Here is a 19,424-nt window from a genome sequence, read left to right as displayed (position 1 = left end):
ATGTGTATAAGAGACAGGCGCTGCTCACACCCCCAGGAAGGAACCGCGTGGAAGAACAGACTAGTCCCTTTCTGAAATCGGTGTGAGCGTGGGCTGGCGTCGCCTCCACCGTGGCGCTGGCTCCCCGTCACGCCCCAGCTCGCCGCAGCCCTCCCTCCCCCGGCTGTCACCGTGGCCGTCTCCCCATAGTAGCATTCCGTGAGCCCTGAGGCCCAGCTCCCCCAGAAGAGGTGGCTCTTGCCACCCACCCTCACAGCCACAGTCTCGTAAATCTTCCCTTGCCTTACTTTTCCCCTCTTGCCTTCACCTGCTGCTCCTTAATTAATAGTAACACAATTTTTAATTTGTGGTGACTAGCAGTTATCTAGAGAAGAGAGCAAGAAGGGAGTGCTCAGGGCTGGGCTCTTCCAGTGGTCTGAGCAGGCTCTTGCAGCTCAGCCTAGGGTAAAATGGCTAATCCAACCTCTTTCCTGCCTGTGCACACCTTAATGCCTTATGAAAAGGCAAAGAAATTAAGACCCTGATACATGAAGAAGGGCAGATTCAAATCAAGTGGCAGAAGTAGCTGCTTCCTTTCAGCAGTAGCTTCACCATTACCAAGATGTCCACATTTACACAGTCCATGTCTCTCTATGCTACTTTATAAGCTGCAACTGCCAGGAACTGTTTCTCAAACTTTTCAGATGTCCTTGTACCTAGGATGTCAGTGTCTGGGCAGCAAACAGGATGATTAGCAGCAGCTTCTACTTCAGTCATTTGGCTAAATTTCTCAACTATTTTACCAAGAAAAGAGTTCACAAAGACTGCACAGCAAGTTTCTTATGTAGATATACAATATAAATCTCTTTTGCTCCAGTCATTGCTGTAAGCAACTAGGCTGTTTTTCCTTTCCTACAGGATGGCTACTCATCTACTCAACAGCCACAACTTCTGCAGCAAGCAAAATGGATTGCTGCATCAAACCAGTGCCCTGTGTGGCCTCTTCTCAGTCTCAGTCCATCTAACTACGTAGCTAGACAGTGGCCTGCCACCCATAAACATGCCTTTTGCTCTAAGTGACCCAAGGATGTAGAATAACTTTCCTCTTTCTTGTCTTCTATGAGTCCATTACATGTCCTGATTACAATGCAATCTGTTATCCTCTGTCATGTATGTTACTTTGTGTCCTCAGTTATTTGAGGGGAAAGAAATTAACTAGTGCTTTAGCTTTCCTGAGTTACTGTTCAATGCATCCATATGTAAAATGTTCAGTTTCAGCATATGAATTACAAAATAATCCTCTGGGAGACCATAGTTAGCCTGTTAGCATTATTTGCAGCACATTGTTCAAATTAGTCTCTTCTGGAAGAGACAGTTTACCAATAATTATGTTAAGCTTTATTTGATACCAAGTTCAGAAGCAGCAACTTAATAAAGAGCAATAAAAATGTATATGCACTTCATGAAAATGTTCTAAGAGTTCAAGATTTGGAATGGTTGCCTTACTGAAGTTCTGGGGTTCAGCAGTTTTCATTTGCAGCAGCAACATATACAATATCTCCAGATGTAAGAGGTTTTGTAGTTTCTTACTGCACCATACATCTTTAGAAAAGAGGAAACATTTGCATTAAGCAACATGTGGCTATATTTTAATATAGCTCCAATATTTATTTTTTATGACTTCATTAGAACAATCAATGCCCAGCCATGTGAGACTTTGGCATTAAGGAGTGGCTCATACTGACTCTTTGTTCCAAATCATTCTAACAAATATTGTTATTGTAGTATCATTGAAATAAATTATTTTATGTAATGAATGTAGATTGTTTTATTGAGTTCACATGGTATTTTTGTTCAATCAATTTTCACTGTAAATTATACTTGTTCTAATAGTATAAAAATCTTCCTTCCAGGTACAAAACTAATTTACATTTGCATTTTTTTATGTCCAGTAAAATGATGAACAGTGATGAAAGATCCAATTTAAAAACTATATTTATAAATCAAAGGAAGTGTCAAGACTCCAATAAAAAACAAACAAGTATCATGTTGTACTGGTAATTAAAAAAAACTGAGTAGAAAACAATTTTAAAAACCTTAGCACTTCACAGAGCTTTCAAGCACTCTGTAAGCACCTATTAACATTCACACATCACCCCGTACAGGAGCTGCCTCTGTTTCAGAGAGGTAAGAGAGAAAGGGAAAGAACAAGGTGATTTACTCATGGTCACAGAGGTGAGTGTTCAAGTTAATGTTAGATCTCAGAAGCTTCTGGCTCCCTTTCCATGCTCAAACCACAGTCCTTTTTGGGGGAGTGGAAGTAGGAAAAGGGGAACAGAGCAGGTTTCCCATGCTTTCTGCTTTGAGGATTCAAATTTTTACAATGCCTGTCCTGACTGAAAGAGTTCAGTTCCAGCTGTTGCCCTGGATGCCCTTCTAGTTTCTCTTCACACCTGCTATCAGCTCTTCTTTTTTCCAGCTGCAGACTTTGAAGAAGGGTTCCATGTGAAAAGCAAAGTTGGAAATAAAAGCTTACTAAATGGAAACTTTTCCTGGGTCTTACAAACTGTCACACCAGGAAAGTGCTATTCACAGCTAGGATCTTTCCACTCTTTTCCCCTCTTTATAGGTAATTAGAAAAAGGGTCAGACAGAAGTAGTCTCACACAGCTGAGCAGCCTGTAATACTGAGTGAGGGGGTGTGTATGATGTCAAGGGAGATTACAGTTTAGGATAAGACAAAAGCTGACAAGAAAACCAGAAGTTTAAAATGGTTTATATGTAACATTTCTAATAATTCACAGTCTAAAATGAATGCAATTAAAAAAAAAATGCCCTACCCCTTGTTACTCACCTGATAGGATTCATATTAATACTAGGGAGAAAATAATTCAAGTTCTTGCATCCAGGATAATTCTAGTAAGTCACTGTGGTCTACACAAATAAAAAGGGATATCATGATGCTATTTTCTATACAAACCCTACATTTCAAAGCTTTCAAGAAAATTCATGCTTTAAAAGTCTTTGCACTTCTACCATTAAATAACTGTTTGTACAATGCATATAAAAAGACCATTCAGATTATTACTCCTGGGAAAAGTGAGTATATCATACTACTGTAACTAAACACTTGCATCAGTTAAGTTACTTGATGCACCTCATATATAAAAAAGGGCATTTTTAGAAGTAGTGTCCATATGTCATGGCAGTGTGGCAAGTTCCTTTAACTCTGGTTACAAATGTTCATTTGAGACCTTATAGAGTTCTTTAAGCTTGTCAAACTTTGACCCCCACTCTTGGAGGCAATCATAATTTAAATCTTCATCACCACTAATGGAGTCTAAGGAACTAAGGCTCCCTGCTAGAGAGCATTGCCCCTCTAAGCAGTAAAAATGAATAGTGTCAGCTGGAAGATTCTTTAGATCATTGTCTGCATCCCAGATGATTTGAGAAACATATTCCTTGAAGTCTGGCATGCTGTTAACAGCTGATGTTGATTGTTTTGGATGTGCATGTTTTGGGACAGAGTCTCTTTTTGGGCCAGTAGGTGTCCTGGAGTGTGGAGCAGCTGCCCTCAAGGAGAAGTGGGGAATGGTATGGAGAGGTTTCTTCAGTTCATCTATATTGTAAGCATTCTGGAAAAAAAAAAGAATGCAAATATCAGAGAGAAACAACACAAAAGGAAATAAATTCCAAAAATGTTTTAAAACTCAAAGCAATACAAAACTCGATTCTGTGAGTTTTCTACAAGCTGAAGAGAGGGCCTAGTTCAGAGACGTGAGTTCAGATGATACCAAATAACTTTGCATAATGATAGTTCAGCTAAATGAGAATGCTGTGTCCAGAGAGCAGCCTCCTCAAAGGTGGCCACATATGACCAGCATTGTGATAGGCACAGATTGGATTGAAATAGAAGCCTCCCAGTCAAGAGTACTTCAGGTTAAAAAAAAAAAAAAAAGCGCCAACTGGATATGGACAATAAGTTAAATAAAAGGTCTGGGAAAGGAAGGTGAGGAGAGGTTAGATTTGCAAAGACTGGATTGAAGCTGCATCATACCTGGTCACGTTCTCCACCCCCTTCTTCATTGTAATTGAAGACATTTTCTCTAATATCCTCCCAGCTTTCACGCTCTTCGGGGATGTGGTAAATTCCTCCTTTCCGAAACCCTGAACTTCCCCACTGACTCCACACCGTGTAGGAGACCAAGAGTGCTGGAAGAAATAAAGACACATATTTGTTATATGACATATGACAAAGTATGATGCATAATAAACAAGTAGTTATATGACTCCCGAGATATTAAATCAACTCTTAATTTGACAAGCAAATTCCCAGGTAAGAAATGTGTAATTGTTAATATACAAATAACTTATATTCAGGAATGTAAAGAATCATCTATGTATATTATGTCATAAACTTCATTAAAAGGGTATTTTACTTACCTAAAGGAATCCATTTAAATAGAAGGCATTTTGGCCAATCTCTGGCCTTTCACCAATCCTGAGTAAATAAGATACCCAAAATAAGTAAAACACTGTTTTAATGAAGGTTACAAGTGTAATATAATCATGGAGTCTTTACTATTCTGAGATGTGTATGCAGTTTATCAATATGAAAACAGTTTTATGGTGTTATTTTCAGCCAAAGTGTGCCTGAAACAGGACACACCGTGACCATCTCTTCCTGCCCCACACTCTTAATGAGGCTTGTCTTTTTAAGATCATAAACTTTCTAGAGGAAGATCCCTTCCTTCCTAATACGTGAATAGTAGGTACTAGTTGTAGGTCCTACATATTACAAATGTAAGGGCTTAGGGCAGGTGGGAGTTTCAGATGGATGTGGCTGCACACAGATTTACACACATAGATGGAAAGCTCTTACTTAAGAAGGATTGAAAATAAGTGATTCTAAAGAGAGAAGTCCTAAATTTGCTTTAACTGGCTTCAAAGCAAGTAAACTGTAACTATGTGCTGGTGCCTGTCTCTTAGCATCCTCAGGTGAACTCCCAACTGACAATCTCCAGAAAAAGTGAAACACTGATCACAACATCCAAGGGTAAAGCAGACTTGATTCAATGGAGCAAGGTACAAGATTAAAAAGAAAGAAAAAAAGATACTTGCTTTCCTACCTAGGAAGACAAGGAGGCACATGCTGATTGCCAGAATAGAGCCAGAGCTGAGTCCAATAGGTCTTCCAGCCTTCACCTGGCTAATTTCACACCATCTTCCCTTGTAACCTTCGGGGCAATGGCAGACAGTCTTGTCTTGGGATCGAGCCACACAGGTACCCCCATTCCTACAGGTCCAGTGTCCACAAGGTGATGAAGTACAGTGTCTGAGCCCTGTAAGGTTGTCAGTCACTTCTACTTTCCCAGCTGGACACCTGAACGACAAAAGCAGAAGGCATCTTTTAGGCAAGCAAGGTACCTGGATTTGTATGTTGTTTTGTTCAAAGTTAAGTTAGTATTTCTTTAAAGTCAATAATTAAAGTAATTTCAATCAAGCCACAAATCCACACTGAGAGCATAAAATACATTTAAAGTCTAACATAGTGAACTAGTAGGCTTATGAAAACATGAACACATGTTCTGCTTTCCATGCAGAAGAGCTTCACCCCTTCCTTAAAAAAAGGATCCATCAGCTTCTGAACAGACTAACTTTTTCTACAGAAGTGTTCAAAACCCCTAGAAGGAAATGAATAACTGAGATCAGTGGGAAAAGGTCTAGCAAGCACTTAGCATAAGCTTTGTACTGTTCATTTGGACCTTTGGGATGGATGTCATTGAACTCCTCAGAATGACCCATCTTGTCTTTTAAGGCCTGCAGAGAAATTGATTTCTTCTTCTATGCAAGTAATTAAAGAGGCCATGGATGCATACCCTGAGGGCACAGACCTGATTTCTGCAGTCCAAACAAGAAATGCTCGTGAATAAATGGAAGAGCTTTCATATTGTTCTTCCACAAGTAGACTGAAGAAAGGACTGTCCCAAGGCACACTTAAGACCATCTCACAACCTCTTTCAGCAATGAATCATCAGGCCTCAGAAGTGCCAAATTTCAGCTAAATTGAAGGAATTCAAGTGGCTCCTCTCAGTTCTGCATGTATGTATGTTTAGTTTTTTTAACAGAAATGCCTGTATTTTGATTTGCATATTTTAGTATATATTTTGAAAATTTTCTTTAACGAGTGGATCTTCGCCAAGGAACTAACTGTGTAAGATACCAGCTAGTGGGCTTTCTTTCTGACCCTGGGCAGCCAATTTTAGAATCCAGATTTGTGACAGTCTAATTTTGAAAGTCTCATTGTTTCATACAAAGTATGATTAGTTCCAACTTCTTTACAGAAAATATATGTAAATATATATATTGTATATGCAATATACATTTTATGCATATATATATATATATATATATACACACACACTATATATATATATATATGCTATATAAGAATATATATATTTTCACACAGAGAAGGAGAGACCAAAGCTTTTGCAATCCAGCTTTTATCAAAGAGCATTTTACTTCCTCACTGGCCTGTGATCTTCTCAGCATGGAAAAAATGGTGGAGTAAATAGGTTCCATATCAGACTTGCAGGAAAAGGCAAGTTTGGTCCATGATGGGAGATGAGATGGAGAAGGATTTGTCCTTGGGATGCCCCTCTCTGGCCAGCAGCAGCAGGGAATTTCACTGCTAGAATCAAGCTGACTGAACCAAGTTGGAAAGAAAGAGCTTCCCAACCACCCCTGGAGGAAAACAAAAGCTTAATGTACCGGCATTCATATTTTCTCCACAGGTCTACACAAAGGAAAGGGCTGTGACAGGGGTGGCTGCTGCAGGAACTGGAATGGCATCCCATCGTGACACCTTGCCGCCTCAGAATTAAGCCAAACTCTGTGCTTTTGCCTTCCACGAGAAGTGGCTGACCATTCAGCTGGACATCACGCATACAACCTGCATCAAAGCAGGGGAGTGTACAGAGAAATACATTGAGTTAGCAACTTCCCCACCCCCAATACATATGCAGGATACCTTAGAGCATTGTAGAAAACTTAAAACATTAAGAAGATCCTTGTACTGCTTGTCAGTTTTATTTTAGAAGAGCTACAGGACATGTGCGTGTGTGCTCTGGCCGATCTACAGATGAGCAATACCTCTCCCAGACAGCTTGGTTGCCAATGCAATGATTTAGCAGAACTGTGCTGTGAATCAGGACATGTCCACTAAATTAATCTAGATTTAAAGTATAAACTTAAAAGTGGGGTTGAATGAGAAGCAACAGAATGGAAAAAGCTGTCTTGTTGAACCACAATCTCAAAATCCCAGTACTTCACTCCAAGAAATGAAGAGAGCACCATGAATTGCCTTGAAAGTCCTTCTCCTCCTACCAGGAGGTGTTGTGTCTGTTCCTTAAACCCTTCTGAGGCAAAAACGGAGTGAAGATTGCAGCATGAGTTCTCTGCTTGGGTCCTTTAGCATGGTAAATAAAAATCTGAAGTGCTATTTTTTGATATCTACAGGAAATGTCACATCTTCACTAGGACCAGATACAATGGCAAATAGAGTTGAACATTGGCTCTGAATTCCCTAGTAGAGGAGGTGGGATTTCATGGGCATAGTAGTCTCCATGGGAATTCTAACTCAGGTTTTACACTCTCCAGTGCACTCAAAGATGCCACTTTTAGGCTTTAATTCTCTCCTTTTAGGAACTCATCATATCACTTACCTTGGAAATCACTCTCTGAATGATTGGGAAGGCGGTTTCCTAGCACGATGCTTGCCCAATCCATTTCAAACCATCTATTTGTACCCAAGACAGAGGTTACTTCTTGATCACCTCCACCACTATTAACACGCAGGGTAAATTCGTTGTTGTAACGCTCCATGGTCAGAAGAACCCACTGGCCATTGTTTATACGTAATGTCCTCATTCTCAGAGTGTGATTTTTTTCCCCCATGCTGAAGTTAATGCTAAAGAAACCTTCAACCATCTAGGGGAAGATGATAAAGACCTTTAATAACAGAAATGCACTTCTAAATGTTATTACACAGTCCTGCCTCAAGAAATGGACCTGAGTTTTTAAAATGAAAATGGCACTCTTGTTTCTAAGTGCTTTATTCCCAGATAAAAATGACAAGAAAACCGCAGGTTTAGGAATTACTTTCTTAAATTATTTTATTAAATTTTCTTAAAAAGAGTTATTCTTTACAGACCACTCTTCTAACTGACATGAACCTTTTTATCAGTCTTCTCCCTATTGATGTCTACCTCTAAGTCTTCCCAGCTGACCCTTCTGTTACAGTTGGAATAATTAGCCTCTGTCTAGCTAATATAATCCAGACAGCTTTTTTTCAACAGCAACAGAAATGTAGAGACAAGCCGGAGATAGATAGTAGCAAAGAGAGAAGGCAAAGAGGACAAAACAGTCTTTCCCATTCATGTGTATCAAATGCATTCACAGGTACATTTTGCAGGCAGTGAAACAACTAGAATCTATGCTATGAAAGGGTAATACTGAGAAGGACAATACAAATGGGAATAGTTACTCTCATGTGAAAAACTCTTGCTCTTTATTACATGACAGAATAGGTGTCTTTAATCAGAAATTGCTTATTTTTCTCTTACTAAGGTACTCCACGAAAAATCAAAAGCACTGAAACAGAATGGCTTTTGGACTGCTCACCTCCAGGTGGATGTATCCATTCCCATCTGCAGAGGCCAAGCTGAGAAGGGTGCTGTGCGAGATACGGGTGCGCACCATCAGCTGGATCCGAGTGCTGTGAGTGCTGAGGATGCTTCTCGGCTCATAATGGATCCAACTGTCCCTTCCAAAAGCCCATTCTGGAAGAACTAAGCACAACACACACAAAACCAAAGTGAAAATCCCAGAAATTATGGTTCCCTCAGATCTCTACTGCTTGAGAATTAACCAGTTCTGAATGCCAAAGTTTTAGTTCTTAAGAAATTTTGTCAACACAATGAAGCATCATAATGATGACATAATGATGAAAGTAATGAAGAACCGCCCCACTGCCAAGGGAATTAAGAGAAAAACAAATCAAGGATACAGAATTTAGGCAGGAAAGAGATTATTAGATACCATCTCTAACATTCTGCTTGTCACAAGCTACATGTTCTACCCAATCACTTCTACACGGAACCCAATAACTTTTTTTTTAAGATCTGAAACCTACCTTCCAGTAAAGTAGTTGGTATTGATCTGAAGACCAAAAAAAAAAAGCCTCTAATGTTTCTTTCAGTAGTTTAGTCCTGTGGTTAATAACCAACCGTCACTTTTAGAAAATATGCACTTTACTTCCCATTTCAGTTGGCACAAGAGAAAGCCTCAGGGCAGGCACAGAGTCAAAAGTCATGTTGGGTATTTTTAATTAGAGATTAAGTCAGTGATTATTATTTTAACTGAGGAAAATGCAATGAAATTAATTCTTTCTGCATTATCCTGGGGAATCCATCTGAGAGTCATCCAGCAGAAAGTTTGATGAAGATATACTGTACACTTCTGTGGAAATCAAAAACCATGAAGCCACCCAGACCCCGATGCTCTTATGCAGCAGGCACCCATTTCAATCTCACTGACAGCAATCCTAGATCTGCTTGTTCTGGTCACAGCCTAGTTAAAAAAAAAATTTCTTCTTATCAAATAAAGACAAAGTCCAAGTTAGTTACTAGACAGGAAGAATGTTGGATCACCAACAGCTAATCTGAGGTCAGTGTCATGCAAGTAAAAATCCAAATAGTGCCCAGCTCATCCTCGGGCATTTAGTCTGGTTCTCAGGACATGAAATATCAAATGATCAAGAGATTTAATTTCTGTACTCTCTTTTCCTCTCACTGTTTCTCCTCTTTCTTTTCTTTCTTCAAGTGCATTTTCTTTTCTCCTCTAGGTTATGCCCCTCATATTATTCTTCCTAACCCACTGTTCTCTCGTGTTCACTGTGTCTGCAGCTACAGGCTCTAGCTGATGAGCAGAGATGGCTTTTCTTGAGGCACTACAGTGACTCCTGTCCCCAGCTGACTGATCCTGGCTAAGAGCATGGGTCAGCCATTCATAAAGCACCAGCTGAACACCAGCATTTCGCAGTCAAATATATTGGAAGAAACTGGGACCAATCGAAGTTTTCCTATTACATCAGGATATGGCTTATGGATTTTGAGTAATTACTTTCTGAGCACTTGGTTTGTCCCGCAGTGGTAAAGGGTAGGAGCCAATACAGCAGTTGTGTTTGTGAACCAGCATCCCAAATTAGTGTAAAAAAGAATAAGATTTCAATCCAGGCAGATGTTTATAAACCAGTATAATCTGTCTGCAAAACATTAATACAAATAATTGAGCTATATTAACCATTTCTGTGGACATTATAAACTCTTTAAACAGTGAAAACTCCAGGCCAGTTATGATTCCAGTCCTCACCCCACTGAACAGACAGAGCTTCCACTGAGTAATTTACTGTCACACCTTTTAAGTCTTGTGTGGCAGATGGAGACAGGAAGAGAGGGTCTGACTGCCTGCATAGGGTATTATTGTTCCATATACAAAAAGGAAAAGTAAGTGCATTGAGCTGAAAAGATATGTGTATTACACTACCAGCCCTGTCTACTAATCACAACACATTGATTCAACAGTAGCTCAAATGTGCTTCTTTCCAGCTGCTCACTGCTGCTCATCCTCATCTGTAGCTCACTGAAACTACAGGACAGAGGGGGCTGATTCCCTTCCACTACACAAAGCCCCCAAAGTTATGGTGCTCATTAGAGACTGTTACGATCAACCCCGTTGTTTGCACCTTGTACCTAGGCACGGCAGGTAAAATCCCAATAAACACTTGTAACTCACTTCTGATTTCTGTTTCAGAACAAAGGCCAGTGAAGGTATTAAGACAGGGAGGGCAGAGCCAACTTCAAGTGTGTGTCCCCTGTACCCTGAACATGGCTGTGGGCTACTAGGAGTTAAATAATTTAATTTCTAAATTTTTGAATTGTGCTAAAATTTGCACTTTCTCACAATGTCTCTGAGGTTTTCATTATCCACCCTTGCATGCTTTTGTCCTCTGATAGATATTTCATGCTGAATTTGTACAGAGTAACACATTTGCTGGAGCCAGCCTGATGTTATGTCCTCACATGCACTCACTGCTGTGGTCTAAGGGCATTGCACAAGCTTCAATTCATTACAGTGACAGACACAAATGCAATTATCCCTATTTTATAGATGGAAAATAGGGCCTGAGGACAACTTGAGGCCTATACCCCCAAGTTGCAGAGAGAACATACCAAACTGGCAACCTTATCTGTCTTATAACCACTGCAAGGTAACAAGTAGTACCATGTTCATTAAACTACATTTTTTTATCAGTATGATCAGAGGAAGAATGCACAATGCCGAACGTTTCATCTTTCACCACTGAGAAATAAGGTGCTGTGATGAAAAGGACAAAACTACCCATCTGACCACTTGCTCCCCTGCAAAGTAAAGCAGGTCTCAGCAAGACCCTCATCTGTGACATTATCTTTATTCAACAAGAGTTAGAAGGCTCTTTACATCGTTACAGGTCTAAATCACTCCCAGAGTACAGCATGGTCTCATTATACTACTCAGTTCAAAGTTTTGGCAAATTTAGAGCAGTATGTTTGATGCAGTTCCCACAGATCCTCAACATGAATTTCTCCCTAGAGCTTGCAGTACCTTTTTCACATGCTGGTCCAGCATATCCTGGAGAACAGTCACAGCGAAAGAAACCCCAACCACCAACACACTTGCCGTGGGTGCCACAAGAGGCCATCCCACCACTCTGACACATTTCATCCGTAAGGACACAGCCAGGAGCACTGTTCAAGGACTCTGCAGGGTGCTCTAAATCATAGACCTGGAAAAGGACAAAGAGAAGCATCACATCAGGTGTCTACAGTTAACAGCAGTAAACCCAACACTGGTCTTAGTAGCCCTACCTTACTATCGACAATGACATTACGTATGCAGCCAACAAACCCTCTGAAGTGCCTCTGTGTATCGTGGTAAGGCAAAGTCTTCTTAACTCCACCTAGCTGCAGGGGCTGATGTCCACTGAAGAGCTTACCCATGCTGAAGAGAAGTGAGGGAAAGAATCAGTGGCATGGAAAATACAGCAACTTGGCTGAATTTTCCCCTTCCTTTCTCCTTAGCTCTCTAGTTCTTGTTGTTTGCTTTGCTGAGTTTTTTTTACCTTTGAGATCCCAGAGTCTCTTCAGAGGCTTCACAGGCAGACAGATCCACTTGGGAGATCTTCTTAATGACACTGTCACTGTCTCTAACTGAGACATTTACACAGTGGTCAAGAATCAGCTTCACTTTCTAGAGAAAGACATTATTTAAAACATTTGCACCCAAAGACGTGCATATATTTTAATTACACATTTTCTTTCACGCAGCAGAGGGGTGAATAGTAATCAGTAGTTACAGCACAGGAAACTTTATTAAAATAAAAAACCACTTCCACATACTAATCTGGAAGGTGTATAATTAAGAAGTCACACAAAAGAAAGATCTGACTCTACCATGACCATGCCAAATCACCGACACAGTAGAGGGAAGATGGGATTTTCTTGGAGTTTACTGTCAAATCAGAACCCAGAAAGACAACCTGGCAGAGCAGATGGTCTGCCAGGTTTCCTATCCCAGGTCCTGACATGCCCCCTCAGCTTGTCTTATGGAGGAGAGGAAGGGAGAGCCTAGCAGATGTGTCCACCAGCGTTATATGAGCAAGATGTTCAGAAAAGCAACATATTCCCTGACATAAAAGAGTATCTATCTCCTTTGTGCTGCATGTCTAAAGTCACTTGGTGGGGCAGAGTTTCCCACTCAGAGAAATTAAGCGTATTTCCCTCTATCAGTCCAGGAAGCATAGAGCCTCTGGATTATCACAACTCTGTGGTCAAAGTGATACATAGGATCATTAAACAGGATCAGACTTCTCCAGGCCTTGTTCTGCTTCATTGCCTTAAGACTAAGGGGATGTCTGAGCTGACAAACTTCAATCCCTGCTGTTGCAGAGATGATGAAACACTGGTTGATGAAAAGAGCTCTATAGAAGGGAGGAAGGATTTGAGAAGTGATAATTAGGTACATGTGCTTCCACAAGATTGTCCATATTTACACTTGCCTTTCCATCATTTATAATTTTTATATTGTGCCAGCGGCGATCTGCGACATTAACCTTTTGTGAGAGCTGCAGGAAAAGCTCACCAGAGCTGTGTCTCATGGTCAGTGATGGGACGCCACTGGAGAGCTCTGCAAAGAAAAGACTCATTGGATACAACAAACCATGTTCCCACTCAAACCCAGCTGAACTGACTGTTATAGTTAGATTTTAGTTGGAGGAGTTCTTTAGCCAGTTCAAAAAAATCCAGCTTCTAACACTGGATACAAATTGGGCACGCTGGTAAATTGTTCTGTGGTAAATTGTTCTGTATTCTCGTTTTTCTCCAAAACTATCTTTCTGAACCATTTATAAAACAAACTATCAACTAGTACTTTCCACAGGTAAAATCTCATCTTCACACACAGAGAACAAACACTCTTTAAGTTGCTAACCTAATGCAATGAAATCTTGCTGTTCTCCAGGCTGTCCTCGTGCCACTGGTCCATGGTACAACAGAAGGCCATCAGCAACTTCAGTGATAAACTCTAAGGAGATGCGGCTCTCAAAGCAAGGCTTAAGGGGAGGGAACCAGGCATAACCGTGGCCTCTGAAGCTGTGTTTTGTCTGCTGGCAGTCTGGTCCATGGAATTTTGCAGAACATTTGCATCTATGAAAAAATAAATAAAATCAAAATTCCACTATCCAAGCAGAAGTTACAAAGGGCTCTTCCCACAGCAGAACTGTCCCCTTTAAACACAGGAGCCCATGTTGCCTAGGCCATAGCATAAGTTAAGCAGAAGAAAAACTCCCATCATAAAACATTCCCTATTGACTTGTTTGTACAAACACAATTTAGCTTTCTTTAGGTCTAAATGATAATACGTGTATGCATAATATTCTGTGAATAAATGATGGAGCCATTGTCATATAAAAAGCACATGAAAACCTCTAATCTCTTCAACAAAAAAAAAGAAACCCACTTTTCACTAGGCTTAGTTATGAGCTTGTTTAAAGACTTTATAATGTTGACAGGGAAAGCAAAGGAATCATAGAATACGAGGTTGGGAGGGACCTCAAGGATCATCTGGTCCAACCTTTCTTGGCAAAAACATGGTGTAGACAAGGCGGCCCAGCACCCTGTCCAGATGAATCTTAAAAGTTTCCAGTGTAGGGGGATCCACCACTTCCCTGGGGAGATTATTCCAGTGGCTGAGTGTTCTCACTGTGAAAAATTTTCCTTTTCTGTCCAATCAGAATCTCCCTAGAACGAGTGTGGGAAGGTAGTACTGCCCAGAAAAAGTGAGAAGAGGTGTGACAGTCATAGATCTTAATATCTTCACTCTTATTGCAAGCTACTTGCCAGTTTATTTCTTTTACTCTATCAAAAATAGAAGCCTGGGGTTCTTTCCTTAATACTCTGGGGATTCTGTAGAAAAGAGTAATCACAGCATGACAAAAACAAAACCTGTAACACAGAAACCAAAGGAGCAACAGAAACAGGCAGGAGGACAAGGAGGGAGACAAGCTGGGCCCCTTCTTCTTAGTTTCTGCTTCCCATAGATTGCTAGTACCTACTGAGAGCAGAATGACAGGGGTAGGATACAGGAAAAGATCACTCACAAAACTACTGAAAATGGAGCAGAAGCAAAGAAACCTCAGAGTTGAGCAAATGCTAGATGGCAGAGCCTACCAAGTGTTTCTGTGGAGCAAAATTTCCCAGGTTGATTACATCTGAGCAGCAATGTCAGACTCGCATCTTTACCATGACCAGGGTTTCTGCAGCTTCAGTCTGAGTCCTGTCACCCCTATCAAGGGCGCTCAGAAGAGGCTGGCCAGTTGTTTCTGCTTTCCTATGTTGAGATGACCATTTTTAAGCAAACATGCTTAAGGCTTTCCTACTGTAAGGGGACCAGACTTGTTCTAAGCTAGTATAGCCCCATTATTTTTTCATCTTTATACTATTTTATCTATGAGATGTCATTTTTGGAGAAAAAATGAGGCAAGAAATGTGGGAAAGTGATTGTTAAGCAATGTGATTAAAACATTTAACAGCATTAAGGTAGGCTGCACAAAATAAGAGCATTTTGCAGGGTGGCATTAATGGAACCAGTGCATCTTGCAAACTTCCCAAGGTTCTCCTGGAAACTATGACAAACCTAAGTGCCTGCAAATAGAGGTTTGTTTGCAAGACCTGTGTGTGAAGTATAACAAAACTCAGATCTTCCACAGTGAAGAGACACAGAGTGTTGCCTCTTCAAGCTTCCAGTCATCCTTTTTACAGACTGAACTAGAAGCATTTTGTTTGCACACCAGACAAAGTTTTACCAACCTGTAGCCCAAATCGGTATCCACGCATGTGCCACCATTGAGACAAGGGCTTGTCTGGTATGAGGAGCAGGAGAGATGAGGACTCTCCCGAGCTGCACAGCCACACAGGGCACGACTCAGCACTGTCACAGACACCAGTGAAAAGCTTCCAGCTGTGGTTATTGTTGGCATATGACTGTGTTCATGCTTGCTGGTGCATCCACTGCTATGAGTGCAGTTTGCAGTCACACATTCATCTATGCCAATCTGGGTGGTATTTATATCCAAGATGTTTTCCAGCTGTGGAGAACAATTAATTGCATTCATCTGACTTTTCCACATAAAGGAAACTCACAGGTGACAGCAATGAAAAGCCCAACTCTTTATTTATTTTCAAAACTAGTTGCTGTGCCACTTCCTTCCAACATCTACCTTACCCTACCCAGCCAAAGGCAGTTCAGCCTGGTATCTGTTAAGGCCAAAGCCTTGGTATGAGTCAGTTATAGCATGAGTAAGCACTTAAGAGGACAAAAACATGATCATATCCATCATAAGCTGAGTAGATAAATTTTAATCATTGATGGTTCTTATGGATTATTTACATAGCATCTGAGCTGTATTTTCAATCTGAACTTCTGTCTTTAAAATACTGGGAAGGACAGGCATTGCACACTGAAGAAATACTTTTTCTGGCAAGAGTGAGTTGGTACTGCAGCACTGATTCTAAACATAACTCTTATTTCAGCCTCTGTGTACCAACAGACACATTTCCAACAGAGCAAGTAATTTAACTCTTATCAATACTTTTTCTGAAAAGAGGGGCAGGATCTTTACTAAATTGTCAATGCACATTTCCAATGTGTTTTTCCACTGGAGAGCAGTTATTTTACTGCTTTGCCCTCTTAACTCAGAAAGTTGGAACTTTTGACTGATTTATGAGTTTCAGCTACAGAACATTTCTGTGTAGAGAATTAAAAATCAAAACATCAAGACACCATGCAGTTTTACATTCTTTTCAATAGGAAAAACATGTTCAGATTCCTAAAAGCCCATTGTGTTTAGGTGACTTGATGTGTATTTATAGGCTGACTTTTAAAGCATTCACATTTGAAACTTTTAATGTAAATGCTAAAGGAGTGTATGACTTTACTGATTAAAACTATCCATTTTTCTTACACATTGCTCCCTTAGTCATTCTAAGTATGTGCATTCACTAGGCAATGGTTATTATCTGAATAGACACAATGAGAAGATGCTGTGGATTCATATGTAGTATGGATACTTACCCACGCTCTGGAGGCTGCTACATTGCCATTAAGTTTTTCTGCTTTATAATAAGGTGGACCATAAACTGCAAACCAAACATCAATCCCTCGGGTTTGATTTGGGCTATTTAATACACTGAAAATGTGAACGTTTTCTAGTTGGACTGATATAATTTCTGAAAGCAGCTTCTTCATCTGGTAGTATTTACTCTGGTTTTCAGGGGACTGGGATATGAACTCCTCTGGAGTGATATCTGCGATAGAATTTAAAAAGCTGACAAACACATATCTTGCAACTGTTGTAGCAATAAAAGAGAGAAGCACTACAGAATAAATATTAAGGTTACAGAAAATGGACTCAACTGCAAATTCAGAAGTATTTTCATTTTTAGGCTCTGAAATTTTCCATGCTGGCTTCTGCTCAGGGTTTGTGTTCTGAAGCTTTTTCACTCTTAATAATTTGGGTTTTTTTTATTATTATTATTATTAATAATCAGAAACATATTTAAGAAGATTTTACTTTTCTACAAATATTGAAACAATTTGGTGAATTTCAGGCAGACACTTGTTCAAATAAAGCTTTTTTCTGAAATATAAGTTACTGCTTTGTTAAAAACTGGGTGTAGAAACCTTTAATCTTTGTCTTCTGCATCAGACAAGCATTTCTTGCTTGTCTTTTTTCTCCACAGATGTTTCTTCACATGCAGTGTCAGAGGACCGTGCAAACAAAGATTCATTTTCAAACCCTTACCCAGAAAACTATTAATTCTCATTACATATCTAAGAGCATTAGACTTCTAAATAACACAGCAGTAACGTTAATGAGGTAGATTTCAGTATTATGATCCTAATGTACTTTATCACACTGCTTACCTTTTATTCGGACAGAACCAGCATTGTGGAGGGCATCATCTTTGATTTCCTTCACTATAACCTTTACAGTTGAGACAACATCTGGCCAGACTCCATCAATGACTCTAACTCTTATGTTGTATGTTCCTGGTGGGGTTCCTTCTTTGATAGTCAGCAAACCTGAGTTATCATTAAGGATAAAGTACCTGTAATAAGAGTTAAGCCAAGGAACAAGCTATGAGAAATTATTATCATCACTGATGGTTTTTCTGATCTAGTTTATTTTTGGGAAAGCTATCAAAGCAAGCAGATGTGTTCCCTCATGAAAGGACAGAGCAGAACAGAACTTTTTTACATCACCTTCTCTTGGCTCCTAATAACTCTTTGCCAGTATATCAAGAAGGTTTCTTCCTCTTCTATGCCATATTAACTGTGTAGGAAGACTCAGGCTACTATAGCCATAACTTTGGAAACAGTGCAAACTCCTAGTTCAGATAGATTCACTGAGAGTGACACCTCTGTCAAAACTGCCAAATGACACATGTACCTCTCAACCCTGGTCACAATCCAGACACTTTGGTGTGAATACATCACATACAAGTAAGGTCTTAAAACCAGTAGTGACACAGAAACACCAACTCTTTGGGAGCTTGGATGAAAGAGGACGGAAATTAGTGGGTATTTTTTCTCTAGTGGCTCACTGATACTGATTATGGGTATGACTGTGAACAGGAATTTAGAATGGTGTTCTAGCCCATCAAGCAATGGGAAGCAAACTGGTTTAGCATGCAGTGTTATTTGCCGCAGCCTCATACTCAGAAGGGCTTTTGGACAGCTACACACAAGCATCAAACCAACAAAATTATTTTGCAAACTTGTTTTCAAAAAAAGGCAGTTTAAATACTTTTTACAGTTCTGTGCATGGGCAAGTTTTCAGACATTTCACTCAACTCCCATTTTTCTCTCCAAATACCTTGATGTTTTCCCTTCAAATTGGTAGATTTTGTGATCCCAGTCATCATCATCAGGGGCACGGACCTGGCCCAATACAGTCGTGGGGAGAATACCTAAAACAACATAGCATATAAGTGGCATAGTTGGACTTCTCACATGTACACAAACAGGTTGGCCATTCAAGCTTTACTGGTTTGTCTTAAGTCTAAAACCTCTACAAAAATAGTTGTGATAGTTCCCAAGTGAAGATGTGCACCAGATTGCAAACACCACATGGTGTCCTGCTTATCGGGTGTTTGCTGCATGGCTACATAGGTTTAATTCAACAGGTGGCTGCAATGAAAAGCAACAGGAAGGGAAAAAGAAAAGCCATCTCTGAGGAAAGATGTAAGAAATATTCAGAATTACTCATTTTCACTATTTTGGCTGTGGTATCCAACCAGCTTACAGAGTGGCTTAGACAGGGACTGGGTTTTGGCAGAATAAAAAAAACCAAAAATGCTGACTGGGTTATAAAGAGCAAAAAACAACAGCAAATTGGAGGCAATTGCAGCAAAATAGAGAGAATGTCCAAAACACAGTAACCAGACTTATTTTGAGCAGATGCTGAGACTTTGGGGTGAGATGGAAAGCAGCATGTGTTCTGCTGGTTTTGCATCCTCTCAGCAAGGCTTACAAAATAGTATTTTGTTGTTTTACAAATGCTGTTTCTCAAGAAAAGCTCCACAGGTATCCGAATTCATAGATCTACTGGGTAAAGAACTAAGGGTACACAAAGAAGAGGAAAAAATGTGGGACTTAACCCTGTGAAAGAGAACAGCACAAACCCTGACAACTGAGGGACTGCATGCAAAAAGGAGAGAAAACTGTCCCTCTCTTGCAACTGTTGGCAACATTCATTGGATATTTCACAGGAGGCAGTATATAGGA

At 40.1% G+C, this 19,424-nt stretch overlaps 1 protein-coding gene across 3 annotated transcripts in view; it reads right to left on the bottom strand.

Annotated features, from left to right (window-relative positions):
- Nucleotides 1-2,803: 2,803 nt before the first annotated feature.
- The window catches only part of LOC113476338 (neural-cadherin-like), a 41,977-nt gene continuing 25,356 nt past the window's right edge, over nt 2,804-19,424 (bottom strand). For 2 of the 3 annotated variants that reach the window (XM_026841781.1, XM_026841782.1), the window contains exons 18-32: nt 18,514-18,607; nt 17,562-17,746; nt 16,710-16,942; nt 15,446-15,723; nt 13,569-13,783; nt 13,138-13,265; nt 12,202-12,329; nt 11,948-12,080; nt 11,685-11,865; nt 8,664-8,830; nt 7,706-7,970; nt 6,753-6,933; nt 5,108-5,361; nt 4,036-4,190; nt 2,804-3,613 (exon numbers count right to left, since the gene is read on the bottom strand). In XM_026841781.1, coding sequence (XP_026697582.1) covers nt 3,212-3,613; nt 4,036-4,190; nt 5,108-5,361; nt 6,753-6,933; nt 7,706-7,970; nt 8,664-8,830; nt 11,685-11,865; nt 11,948-12,080; nt 12,202-12,329; nt 13,138-13,265; nt 13,569-13,783; nt 15,446-15,723; nt 16,710-16,942; nt 17,562-17,746; nt 18,514-18,607 — 2,999 coding nt within the window. In that variant the 3' untranslated portion in view covers nt 2,804-3,211. Of the gene's footprint in view, nt 3,614-4,035; nt 4,191-4,421; nt 4,480-5,107; nt 5,362-6,752; nt 6,934-7,705; nt 7,971-8,663; nt 8,831-11,684; nt 11,866-11,947; nt 12,081-12,201; nt 12,330-13,137; nt 13,266-13,568; nt 13,784-15,445; nt 15,724-16,709; nt 16,943-17,561; nt 17,747-18,513; nt 18,608-19,424 lie in introns of those variants that run through there. The other variant, XM_026841783.1, reaches the window with a different exon arrangement.

The sequence above is a fragment of the Athene cunicularia genome (assembly GCF_003259725.1).
Source record: "Athene cunicularia isolate RWA chromosome 2 unlocalized genomic scaffold, athCun1 chr2_part1, whole genome shotgun sequence".
NCBI lineage: Eukaryota > Metazoa > Chordata > Aves > Strigiformes > Strigidae > Athene > Athene cunicularia.
The sequence above is the reverse complement of the archived record's forward strand: the minus strand, read 5'-3'. Positions and strand labels throughout refer to the sequence as shown.